The 13,685-nt window shown below is 43.5% G+C and overlaps 1 protein-coding gene across 1 annotated transcript in view; it reads left to right on the top strand.

Annotated features, from left to right (window-relative positions):
* Positions 1 to 13,685, top strand: part of GRM5 (glutamate metabotropic receptor 5) — a 623,817-nt gene that overhangs the window by 549,892 nt on the left and 60,240 nt on the right. Inside the window, exon 8 of the mRNA XM_081533344.1 lies at positions 968 to 1,907. Coding sequence (XP_081389470.1) covers positions 968 to 1,907 — 940 coding nt within the window. The remainder of the gene's footprint in view (positions 1 to 967; positions 1,908 to 13,685) is intronic.

Here is a 13,685-nt window from a genome sequence, read left to right as displayed (position 1 = left end):
AGGAAAATCAGAAACTCTGGCAGTGAAACCTAAGCCACAGTTTTCTTAAAAAATACCTAAGCGATTACAGTGTGTAGTCAAGTTTGAGAATCACTGTCCTAAAGACATTATAAAAGAAGGCACATGACCCAAATGTTGCCAAATTGTTGTGCTTTTTTGCAGCAGAGTCAAAGACAGCATAGATGGTTCCAATGTTGGTCATCCTCGATGCCTTCACCTTTCACATACCCTCTCATCCATGTAAACAGTCTGTATCATTTCAAATAACTCTCAAATCTCTCTACACCTTTATCTCATCCAAAATCCACACAGCAATCCAAAGACTGTTTAAAACACACACACAAATCTGACCACCTCATTCCTCTACTCTGCATAGACCCCTGCAATGACTTCCCATTGATCTAAGACTCTTTGCCCTGCAAGATCCCCTCTTGCCTACATCTTGGGCTTATCTTAGGCTACTCATCACATTACTGTATGTGACCTCCTCCCACGCCCCCAAGCTCTTTCTGTACAATTGATTTGTGTTTGCCAAACCAACCAAATCCACAAAGGAAGCCAAACTACAAAGCTTGCATTTGCTCATTCCTGTTGAAGGAGGCTTCACTACCCACAGATGGAGTCAAGATCCATGCTGTGCGTCAACATGGCCCTTATCCCACCCATAAGTCTTTAAAAGTGCCCCTTCCCCACCATGTTTGTTTGTTTGTTTAAGGGCAGGGAATACGTTATCCTTTTGTTTTCAGAACCCAGAATAGCTCCTGTCACAGGGTATACATTTCATAACCCAAAGATAAATATTTGATGACTGAATATCTGAGGAAAGGAGCAGTAAGGGATACTAAAAATAAAAGGGTCGACTGGAGACCAACTGAAAGAGTCACAAGCACTTGCTTGTACCTTAGGCACAGGTGACCCACATCTACATTTCTTCCCTCTTCTTCAATGTGTGTCTGTGTCTCTGCAGGTTGTGACTTGATCCCAGTGCAGTATCTCCGCTGGGGTGACCCCGAGCCCATCGCAGCCGTGGTGTTTGCCTGCCTTGGCCTGCTGGCCACCCTGTTTGTCACCGCGATCTTCATCATCTACCGAGATACGCCAGTAGTCAAGTCCTCCAGCAGGGAACTCTGCTACATTATCCTTGCTGGCATCTGCCTGGGCTACTTGTGTACCTTCTGCCTCATTGCGAAGCCCAAACAGATTTACTGCTACCTGCAAAGAATAGGCATTGGTCTCTCCCCAGCCATGAGCTACTCGGCTCTGGTCACCAAGACCAATCGGATTGCGAGGATCCTGGCTGGCAGCAAGAAGAAGATCTGTACCAAAAAGCCCCGATTCATGAGTGCCTGCGCCCAGCTGGTGATTGCGTTCATCCTCATATGCATTCAGCTGGGCATTATCGTCGCCCTGTTTATCATGGAGCCTCCGGATATAATGCATGACTACCCGAGCATTCGAGAGGTCTACCTGATCTGTAACACCACCAACCTGGGGGTCGTCACCCCTCTCGGATACAACGGGCTGCTGATCCTGAGCTGTACCTTCTACGCCTTCAAGACCAGAAACGTTCCGGCGAACTTCAATGAGGCCAAGTACATCGCCTTCACGATGTACACCACCTGCATCATATGGCTGGCGTTTGTGCCCATCTACTTCGGCAGCAACTACAAGATCATCACCATGTGTTTCTCTGTCAGCCTCAGCGCCACGGTGGCGCTCGGCTGCATGTTCGTGCCCAAGGTGTACATCATCCTGGCGAAACCCGAGAGGAATGTGCGCAGCGCCTTCACCACGTCCACCGTGGTACGCATGCACGTGGGCGACGGCAAGTCCTCCTCGGCCGCCAGCAGGTCCAGCAGCCTGGTCAACCTGTGGAAGAGGAGGGGCTCCTCTGGGGAAACCCTAAGGTAAAGCCTGTGGCGGGCGGGGGGCCTGGCCCTAGTGGCCGAAGCAGTGGCCTTTGTTTCCTGGGGCTTTTATACGGGAAATAGCTGAGGAACTAAAACTAGAGGAGGCGGGGTGCTGGTTAAGAGTTTTGGACATCCTCCTTGAATGGATTTTATGGAAGGAATTAGATACAGACCTATAAATGGATAGGGGATCTAGTGACTTAGCCTAAGCCTAGAAACTTAAAAATTGAGATAAAGAAAAAAAAGCAAAGACTTAGGGCAAAAGGGAAGTGAGGTCAGAAGAACTGGGAGGGCACTGCTCAGTCACTAAGGCAAGGCAGGATGTCTGGGTCCTGAGGGGGACAGAGATCCACTGTGGACTCAATTCTAATTCACTAGAATGGAGCAGAAAAGATTGTATCAAGAGCAGAGCACCAAGAGCCTTACACATCTGCACTTACACAGGCCTGACTCTTTCTCGAGCCCAGAAGAACCCTTGCCTGCCTGTGCCACAGAGATGCAAGAGTGTAGACTTGGTCTTTTCATTCTTAAGGGGCAACTTAAACTCCTGGGACATGTCTAAGGAGCTGAAAGGGGCAGAACAACAGAGTAGCTTTGCATATAATCATCCTTAATGAGCAGCCAGTTTCCCACACTCCCTGCTCTCCCACCCTACCCACCAAGGTCAGTGTCCCAGCTAACAGTTATTGGCCAACTGCCATCAGAAAAGAATCTGAAGCCAACAGCCAAGGCTGTCCCCCCTCCCCCATAAGAGGGACTAAAGCACTTCAAAAGGCAATGAGATCATCTTAGTGGTTTGAGAACCATTTTGGAGGTGTTAAAAAGGCTACATAGACTGTTACTGGGAATAATATTTAAGAATATATCTCAAAAGAACCAGTCAGAATATCATCTGGTAACTTAGAGAGATTTGAGAATTTTCCTAAAATCTAGATAGACACGTGGGAGAGAAATACTTTTCAAATGGAAGATAAATAGCTAAACACAAATCCTTGAACAATTCTCTTACCCCATCATTTAGCCAGCATGAAAAGTCCTACTTTCCAGTCAGCCTTAATTCTTCAAAGCCTGAATGACGAGTGATGGTTAAGGTACTGTGTCTGCTGAGGACTAAAACAGATTTCACAAAATGCTTGGAGTTTATCCACACGGCCCAACTCATTTGCATCGTTACCTTGCATCCTTGCCTCTTTCAATTCTCTTCTGATTCCTGTATGCCTCTCATCTCTTTCCATGTATACTGTGAAAGGTATTCAACTAACTTGTAAGCCTTGGTAAAAATAACCTCTTCTACTTCTTCAATAAATCCTGGAAATGCCATGGTATATACACAGAAGACCTTCCACATATCTAACTGCCAGCATAAGTTCCATCTATCTTCCTGACTCCACTCTCAAACATTCTTTTTCTGCAACTCTGCATGATCAGCCTTTTATTTTGTCTAAGAAAATTTATTTTTCCAAGATCTCATTTTATCAGCCTTTCTTTAAACTCTCTCTTCAAATATAATCTTCCAGGGCATCCTGATAGATAAAAGAAATGGGTTGCTGGAGGGAAAGTTGTGAGTCTGTACCTAAGTACCCCAAAATTCACCGGGGTAGGCTCGTTAGAGAGAGGGTGGAGCAATGGTGAAGAGCACTGGCCTTGAAGCCAGCTTGTCCTAAGTTTGAACACTAGCACTGCCATTTCTTCTCTCTGAGCCCTAGTTTCTTCCTCTGCCATACTGAGATCCTATCACCTACCTCACAGGATTGTCAAGAGTGAAAGAAATAGTGTGTGCAAAGGCCAGGCAGACAGTAGACACATTACTGGAGGTAGCATAGTGCAGAGCTGGGCAGCATGGAATTGACCAGCAGCAGCATCACTGACCAGCTGTATGTATAACCAACCATAGGCAAATTACGTGACCTCTCTATACCTCTATTTCCTCCTCTGATGAATGAAACACTATTACATATAGTGGTTATAAGACTAAATGAGTAACTATACGTAAGTGCTTGCCACACAGTAAGTACCAAGGACAGAGGAGCCTGCTGGGCTACAGTCCATAGGGTCACGAAGAGTTGGACACAACTTAGTGACTAAACGACAACAGCAAGTACTACTGAAGTGTTTGCTATTATTATTCAATTCAGTCGCTCGGTCGTGTCCGACTCTGCGACCCCATGGACTGTAGCACGCCAGGCTTCCCTGTCCATCACCAACTCCCATAGCTTCCTCAAACTCACGGCCATCAAATTGGTGATGTCATCCAACTATCTCATCCTCTGTCGTCCCCTTCTCCTCCTGCCTTCAATCTTTTCCAGCATCAAGGTCTTCTCCAATGAGTCAGTTCTTCGCATCAGGTGGCCAAAGTATCAGAGTTTCAGCTTCAGCATCAGTCCTTCCAATGAATATTCAGGACTGATTTCCTTTAGGATGGACTGGTTGGATCTCCTTTCAGTCCAAGGGACTCTCAAGAGTCTTCTCCAACACCACAGTTCAAAAGCATCAATTCTTCAGTGCTCAGCTTTCTTTATGGCCCAGCTCTCACATCCATACATGACTACTAGAAAAACCATAGCTTTGACTAGATGGACCTTTGTTGGCAAAGTAATGTCTCTGCTTTTTAATATGCTGTCTAGGTTGGTTATAGCTTTTCTTCCAAGAAGCAAGTGTTTTTTAATATCATGGCTGCAATCACCATCAGCAGTCATTTTGGAGCCCCCCAAAATAAAGTCTGTCACTGTTTCCATTGTTTCCCCATATATTTGCCCTGAAGTGATAGGACCAGATGCAATGATCTTAGTTTTTTGAATGTTGAGTTTTAAGCCAACTTTTTCACTCTCCTCTTTTACCTTCATCAAGAGGCTCTTTAGTTCTTCTTCACTTTCTGCCATAAGGGTGGTGTCATCTGCATATCTGAGGTTATTGATATTTCTCCCAGCAATCTTGATTGCAGCTTGTGCTTCATCCAGCCCAGCATTTTGCATGATGTATATTGCATATAAGTTAAATAAGCAGCATGACAATATACAGCCTTGACATACTCCTTTCCTGATTTGGAACCAGTCTGTTGTTCCATGTCCAGTTCTAACTGTTGCTTCCTGACCTGCATACAGGTTTCTCAGGAGTCAGGTCAGGTGGTCTGATATTCCCATCTCTTTCAGAATTTTCCACAGTTTGCTGTGATCTACACAGTCAAAGGCTTTCGCATAATCAATAAAGCAGAAGTAGATGTTTTTCTGGAATTTTCTTGCTGTTTTGATGTTCCAATGGATGTTGGCAATTTGATCTCTGGCTCCTCTGCCTTTTCTAAATCCAGCTGGAACATCTGGAAGTTCTTGGTTCATGTACTGTTGAAGCTTGGCTTGGAGAATTTTGAGCGTGACTTTGCTGATGTGTACTAACTTAACAACTGTCCGTCTTTTTCTACACCTGATAGTCTCTGTGTCGGGTATGCAATGAGGACGATCTTAATAACAAAGAGAGCATCATAAAAGGCAGAACAGACCTGTAGATACATTGATTATATAGCCTGGGCCTGCTCAAGTATCTCTGTTTCACCTCATCCAGCTGCATGCCCGACTAAAGAGCACAGCCTTTGCAGGGTAAGCTTGGGAGTGGAGGCCTTGTCTTCCTTGTTCATCACTGTGCCTCCTGGGCCTATAATTACTGAGAAGGGTGCTTGACACATAGATGACACTCAGTAATCATTCGTTGGTATGTCTGTTGAATGAATGGATTGGAGAAGGTAGTAATGTGGTAGCTATTTTTTGCTTGTCTTCAAGTGTGCACACTACTGCCCCCAAGTGGTTCTAACTTTCATAAGATCAAGCCTGCAGTGATCTGTATTACAGATACCCTTTGCACTCACTTCTAGGGTCATCAGTTTCTGCTCAAGACTGGGATCATTAATCCCATCCATAGATCTCATGTTTTGCTATAATTCTAATGTTCCTCTAGTAACATTAGATTACTGTTTTCAACTATCTCATTTATAATGGCAACATAAGCAACAAAATTCACTGATAATGCTAATGCATGCATGCATGCTAAATTGCTTCAGTTATATCTGACTCTTGTGACCCCATGGATTGTAGCCCGCCAGGCTCCTCTGTCCATGGGATTTTGCATACAAGAATACTGGAATGGGTTGCCATACCCTCCTCTAGGGGATCTTCCCCACCCAAGGATCAAACCTATGTCTCTTTCTTCTCCTGCACTGGCAGGCAGGTTCTTTACCACGCTGCCACCTGGGAAGTCCATGCAAAATAGGAGTTCTCAAGGTTTGGGGCAGTATTTTAACTTGTTTCCCCTATGGGGTCATGTAGTTATTAATGATTAGATTTTGCAGTCAGTACATCTGGGTATTAGAAAGTTACAGAGGGAACTTTGGCTAGTGTTGGCTTTTCTATATGCAGCCTTGGCAAATGCTGGTCTGTCTATGTGATTATAGCTGAGATAGGCTACACTCTGATTATACAGAAACTTCTTCCTGCCATTAGCCAAGATATTCAGGCTGGAACCTGTTTTTGACATAAAGGAGACGAAAGGTCAGAGAAAGCTAGCATACCCTTGCATCACTTATATTCCACAGCAGCTACCCATTTTGAAGCTATAATTCTAAGAAATAAATTAGATACAAATTAAAATTCTTCTTACAGGGCTTCCCTGGTGGCTCAGTGGTAAAGCATCCACTTGCTAATGCAGGAGACACGGGTTCCATTCCTGGGTCAGGAAGATCCCCCGGAGAAGGGAATGGCACCCCACTCCAATATTCCTGCTTGGAGAATCCCATGGACAGAGGAGCCTGGCAGGCTACAGTCCATGGGATCACAAAGAGTCAGACACGACTTAGCAACTAAACAACAACAAAAATCCCTCTATATCTCCCATGAGCCCTTAAACTAAGTATTCCTTCTCTGTGGTCAAAAATCAAGTTCAGAACACTGTAGACATAACTGTTTATGTATAGATTTCTGTCTCCTTTTATAGTTTTCTAGAGGCCAGTGTATATTGCCTTACCTGTCACACTGGGGCTTAATTAAAGGCAAACAAGTGGACTTGGGTGCTCCAAATATTTTCACATTTTAGTCTCAATTACCTTCATGAGTTGTGCTTCTCAGGTTTGCATCCTGTAATATGCCAATGAGCCCACTACTGGGATCTAGAGTGAGCTTCAGGGTGTAGCCTAAGTCTGTGGATGTCAGTCTCTGGGGAGAAGCTGCCATGCTAGGCCTGGCCTGGCTCTACTCCCCTCCATCCGGTGTGTACAGAAGCAGGTTGCTGTAAACCCGCACTGGCTGTCATAAAGCTGCACTGGCTGCTGTAAACCCTCACTGGCTGCCGTAAACCCACACTGGCTGTCGTAAACCCGCACTGGCTGCTGTAAACCCTCACTGGCTGCTGTAAACCTGCAGTGGGTGCGGGCCCTGTCTCTGAAAAGGCTTATTATACATGTCTCTTCCACATTTTGTGCAAAGATAGGCTCGATAAAGGACAGAAATGGTATGGACCTAACAGAAGCAGAAGATATTAAGAAGAGATGGCAAGAATACACAGAAGAACTGTACAAAAAAGATCTTCACGACCCAGATAATCACGATGGTGTGATCACTCACCTAGAGCCAGACATCCTGGAATGTGAAGTCAAGTGGGCCTTAGAAAGCATCACTACAAACAAAGCTGGTGGAGGTGATGGAATTCCAGTTGAGCTATTTCAAATCCTCAAAGGTGATGCTGTGAAAGTGCTGCATTCGATATGCCAGCAAATTTGGAAAACTCAGCAGTGGCCACAGGACTGGAGAAGGTCAGTTTTCGTTCCAATCCCAAAGAAAGGCAATGTCAAAGAATGCTCAAACTACCGCACAATTGCACTCATCTCACATGCTAGTAAAGTAATGCTCAAAATTCTCCAAGCCAGGCTTCAGCAATACATGAACCGTGAACTTTCAGATGTTCAAGCTGGTTTTAGAAAAGGCAGAGGAACCAGAGATCAAATTGCCTACATCCGCTGGATCATCGAAAAAGCAAGAGAGTTCCAGAAAAACATCTATTTCTGCTTTATTGACTATGCCAAAGCCTTTGACTGTGTGGATCACAATAAACTGTGGAAAATTCTGAAAGAGATGGGAATACCAGACCATCTGACCTGTCTCTTGAGAAACCTGTATGCAGGTCAGGAAGCAACAGTTAGAACTGGACATGGAACAACAGACTGGTTCCAAATAGGAAAAGGAGTACGTCAAGGCTGTATATTGTCACCCTGCTTATTTAACTTATATGCAGAGTACATCATGAGAAATGCTGGGCTGGAAAAAACACAAGGTGGAATCAAGATTGCCGGGAGAAATATCAATAACCTCAGATATGCGGATGACACCACCCTTATGGCAGAAAGTGAAGAAGAACTAAAGAGCCTCTTGATGAAGGTGAAAGAGGAGAGTGAAAAAGTTGGCTTAAAGCTCAACATTCAGAAAACTAAGATCATGGCATCTGGTCCCATCACTTCATGGGAAATAGATGGGGAAACAATGGAAACAGTGTCAGACTTTATTTTGGGGGGCTCCAGAATCACTGCTGAGGGTGACTGCAGCCATGAAATTAAAAGACAGTTACTCCTTGGAAGGAAGGTTATGGCCAACCTAGATAGCATATTTAAAAGCAGAGACATTACTTTGCCAACAAAAGTCCGTCTAGTCAAGGCTATGGTTTTTCAAATGGTCATGTATGGATGTGAGAGTTGGACGGTGAAGAAAGCTGAGCGCCGCAGAATTGATGCTTTTGAACTGTGGTGTTGGAGAAGACTCTTGAGAGTCCCTTGGACTGCAAGGAGATCCAATCAATCCATCCTAAAAGAGATCAATCCGAGGTGTTCATTGGAAGGTCTGATGTTGAAGCTGAAACTCCAATACTTTGGCCACCTCATGTGAAGGGTTGACTCATTGGAAAAGACCCTAATGCTGGGTAGGATTGGGGGCGGGAGGAGAAGGGGACGACAGAGGATGAGATGGTTGGATGGCATCACCGACTCGATGGACATGGGTTTGGATAGACTCCGGGAGTTGGTGATGGACAGAGAGGCCTGGCGTGCTGCAATTCATGGGGTCACAAAGAGTCGGACACGACTGAGCGACTGCACTGAACTGAACTTCCACATCTCATGGCAGATGGTGAGGGCTCCGTTTTAAAAGAGGACACTAACTGCCTCATTTAAAGTGAGAAACATTAATAAATTCTGAGGTTATAATGACTACATTTCCAAAGGTTAGTCCATCCTCTGTGTGAATTTGAACAAGGTACTTGAGTCTGCTTCCTCACCTGTGAAATGGTATTACAGTGTTGTGAGGAGTGGCTGAATTCATATGTATTAAATGCTTCCTAGGAACACAAGGAAAGCACTCAATAGACGGTAGATAAATCTTTTAGAAGAGTGTTCAGCTGCAAGTAAACTTGCTTTTCAGACACTTCTGTGACTTGTTTGCTTTTCATTTCCACGTGGTACAAAAAGTATGCAGATAGACCATTCCTGGCATTCCTCCAGTGCTCACCTATGCTGGAGCCAACTTCTTCAGTCCTCTTACTGATGTATGTGCAAGAGCCCCATGCATGGCACCCCCTTATGAGGGAAAGCAGTATTCTTCTCAGAGTCCCCTGAGAATTGCCTTTAGGTCTTATTGGCCCAGACTGTCTCATATAATAGCTACCCCTAGCTGCAAAAGAGTGTAAGAAAGCATGTGTTTCATTTAGTTTTCATATCTTCTATTACAGAAACTGAAAGGGAGGGAGGAGGTGTCAGGTGCTTGTTGGATATGCAAAGAGTTTGTACGCAAAGAGTACACTATGCAAAGAGTAGTGTCTGCCATGGACAGTGGCAGCACTTAGTAGTTTAGCAGTAGTAGTAATACTCATGGGCTTCCCAGGTGGCCCAGTAGTAAAGAATCCACCTGCCAATGCAGGAGATGCAGGTTCAATCCCTGGGTCAGGAAGATACCCCTGGAGAAGAAAATGACAACCCACTACAATATTTTTGCCTGGGAAATCCCACTGACAGAGGAGCCTGGTGGACTACATCCATGGGGTCACAAAAGTCAGATGTGACTGAGCATGCACACACACACACACACACACACAAAGTAATACTAATAGAATTGTCTAGTGATCATAGAATATTTGGCCACCTGATGCAAAAAGCTGACTCACTGGAAAAGACCCTGATAATGGGAAAGATTTGAGGGCAGGAGGAGAGGGGGCAAAAGAGGATGAGATGGTTGGATGGCATCATTGACTCAATGGACGTGAGTCTGAGCAAACTCCAGGAGACAGTGAAGGACGGGGAAGCCTGGCGTGCTGCAATCTATGGAGTTGCAAAGAGTCAGACACAACTGAGTGATTGAGCAACAACAACACAAAATATTTAAAGTAGAAGCAGCAATTATTCCCATTTTTCAAAAGAAGGGTTTGAGGTCCAGAGTGGGTAGACACTTGCCCATAGTCTCATGACTAGTAAGTGATGGAGCAGCCTTTAACTCAGGCCTTAGCTTTTTGGCTTCGGAGCAGAGCATTTCCCAGAATACATTCTTTGGTAAGCTAGTGTCACCAACCGTTTCTTGAAAAAAAGTTATTTGGTCAAACAAGCTTGAAAAAACTATTACTGGAGATAAATACTGAGACGTCTTGCAGTGTATACACCAATCATTCATTTGTTAATTCTTTTCCATTTCTTCCCAAGCTTACTGGGCATAACACTACTTTTTCAAGTAACTCTCTTAACGTTGTGGAGAGTTGATACTACAAGCAGGATCCTCTTTGGAAACCATCACCATAGCCAAAAAAGAAGAAATGGTTCAGGGGGCCTGAAGAATAGTTCCTGTCTTCAGTGAGGAGGAGGCTAGAAAGAGCCAATTCCACCTCCAATCATGTAGAGAATCACTTTTGTTCTCTGAGCACCGAAGGGAAGCACAGAGCCTAATTCTAACAGATCAAGAAGTTTCCTGAGAAGTTAAACAGGCTCCTCCTAGAGCACAAAAAAACAAAAGTGCCTGGAGTCAGTCATTCAGTTCACTGAAATAGCAAGGGGAGATTTTTATTTAAAAGAGAGTGAGTCACTACAGATTTTTTTTTATATATAGAAATGTATTATTTGTGCCATCAATGTATAGAGGTCCCTGTGATTAACATTTTGGTTCTAGACCCTAATTTTCCAGCACGACATGGTGAGCGTCAAATCACTGTCAGGAAGATAATACCATGCTTCTGTTTAGGGCCTTCACTTCAGCTGCAAAGTGACAAATGAACATAAAGCCACTTCTGACCTAAATAAAGCATTGAACTTGATGAGTCTAAAGTTCTGGCCCTTCAACAGTCAGAAATGCCAGGGTCATGGGGCTGAGGTTGTGAGAAGCAGTGGGCCTCTGGCGGCTAAATGAATGACAGAGGCCTAGAGCCCTAAATGATAAATTTTCTCAGAAGGTAAAACCCTCCCCATGGATTCTGGTCAGGTGACATTAGCAGAGACATTAGCATTGTCTCCACCTTAATTTTAGAAACTATCATTTGCTACTTTTGTTTTAATTAACTAATTAACTTTGGTCTAATTAACATTGTCGTGAAGGCCCACTTTAGGCCATTTTCTGAAGCAACTGGCTAAGCCCTTTCACATTCATCCCCTGAATTACAATCTGCCCAGAAAATTGGCTATCTTGTGTGAATTCCAATATATCCAACTATTAGAGCTTTGAAGATTTCCAATTGCTTAGATTACATTAAGTGGTGATTTGTCTTGATGAAGTGATTTGCATGCTAATTGTCCCTCTCTAGAATTGTCTGCCTCTTCCTTCTCTCTCTCCAGATCTTTTTTATCTTCCAAGGCCCAGGTTCCTCAATGAAACCCTGTGAGATTAAACTACCTCACAGACTTTTCCTCATCTGGACTCAGAACTTTCAGCATGCATTCCTCACACCTTCTTCATTTATTATTTATTCACAAGCAATTACTGAGAACTGAGGATTGCCAGGCACTGTTCTAGGTCCTGGGGATGTGAGGGTTGTTTTGTGTATGTACACAATAGTTTCACAACCTAGCTAATGAGATATTAAAAGTATCTGGATTAACATATACCACTATATAAAACAGATAACCAACCAGTAGCTACTGTATAGCACAGGGAACTCTACTCAATATTTTGTAATAATCTACAACAGAAAAGAATCTGAAAAGGAACATACACATATATATTTTTAAGAGGTACATGCATGTGTACTAAGTTGCTCAGTTGGACTCTTTGTGACCCCATGGACTATAGACCACCAGGCTTCTCTGTTCATGGTATTTCCCAGGCAAAGATACTACAGTGAGTTGCTATTTCCTCTTCCCGGGGATCTTCCCAACTCAGGGGTCAAACCCACATCTCTTATGTATCCTGCATTAGCAGGGAGATTCTTTACCACTAGCATCACCTGAGAGCCCTGGGCAAATGTAATTCAGATGACCATTATATCTACTACTGTGGGCAAGAATCCCTTAGAAGAAATGGAGCAGCCTGCATAGTCAACAGAAGAGTCTGAAATGCAGTACTTGGGGGCAATCTCAAAAATGACAGATGAAATTGGTGCATTTCCAAGGCAAATTATTCAACATCACAGTAATCCAAGTCTATGCCCCAACAACTAATACCGAAGAAGCTGAAGTTGAACAGTTCTATGAAGACCTACAAGACCTTCTAGAAGTAACACCAAAAAAGACGTCCTTTCCATCTTAGGGGACTGGAATGCGAAAGTAGGAAGTCAAGAGATACATGGAGTAGCAGGCAAGTTTTGCCTTGGAGTACAACATGAAGCAGACAAAGGCTAACAGAATTTTGCCAAGAGAATACACTGGTCCTAGCAAACACCTCTTCCAACAACACATGGACTCTACACATGGACATCATGAGACAGTCAACACCGAAATCAGACTGATTATATTCTTTGCAGCTGAAGATTGAGAAACTCTATACAGTCAGCAAAAACAAGACTAGGAGCTGACTGTTGCTCAGATCATGAGCTCCGTATTGCAAAATTCAGACTTAAATTGAAGAAAATAGGGAAAACCACTAAGGCATTCATGTGTCAAATAAATCAAATCTACTATGATTATACAGTAGAAGTAACAAATAGTTTCAAGGGATTAGATCTGATAGACAAAGTGCCTGAAGAACTATGGATGAAGGTTCATAACATTGTACAGAAGGCGGTGACCAGAATCATTTAAAAGAAAAAGAAATGCAAGAAGGCAAAATGGTTGTCAGAGGAGACCTTACAAATAGCTGAGAAAAGAGATGTGAAAGGCAAAGAAGAAAGGGAAAGATATATCCAACTGCATGCAGAGTTCCAAAGAATAGCAAGGAGAGATCAGAAAGCCTTCTTAAGGGAACAATGCAAATAGAGGAAAACAATAAGATGGGAAAGACTAGAGATTTCTTCAAGAAAATTGGAGATACCAAGGAAATATTTCATGCAAAGATGGGGACAATAAAGGACAGAAAGCAAGGACCTAACAGAAGAAGAGATTAAGAAGAGGTGGCAAGAATACACAGAACTGTTTAAAAAAAAAAAAAAGTTCTTAATGACATGGATAACCACAATGTTGTGGTCACTCACCTAGAGTCAACATCCTGGAGTGTGAAGTCAAGTGGGCCTTAGGAAGCATTACTAAAAACAAAGCTAGTGGAAGTGATGGAATTCCAGCTGAGCTATTTTAAATCCTAAAAAAAAAAAAAAATGGTGCTGTGAAAGTGCTGCACTCAATATGCC

Source organism: Giraffa tippelskirchi, chromosome 10 (assembly GCF_054371585.1).
Source record: "Giraffa tippelskirchi isolate mGirTip1 chromosome 10, T2T-mGirTip1v1.2.pri, whole genome shotgun sequence".
NCBI classification, from domain to species: Eukaryota; Metazoa; Chordata; class Mammalia; order Artiodactyla; family Giraffidae; genus Giraffa; species Giraffa tippelskirchi.
Note: the sequence above shows the minus strand (reverse complement) of the source record. Positions and strands in the feature narration are given on the sequence as shown.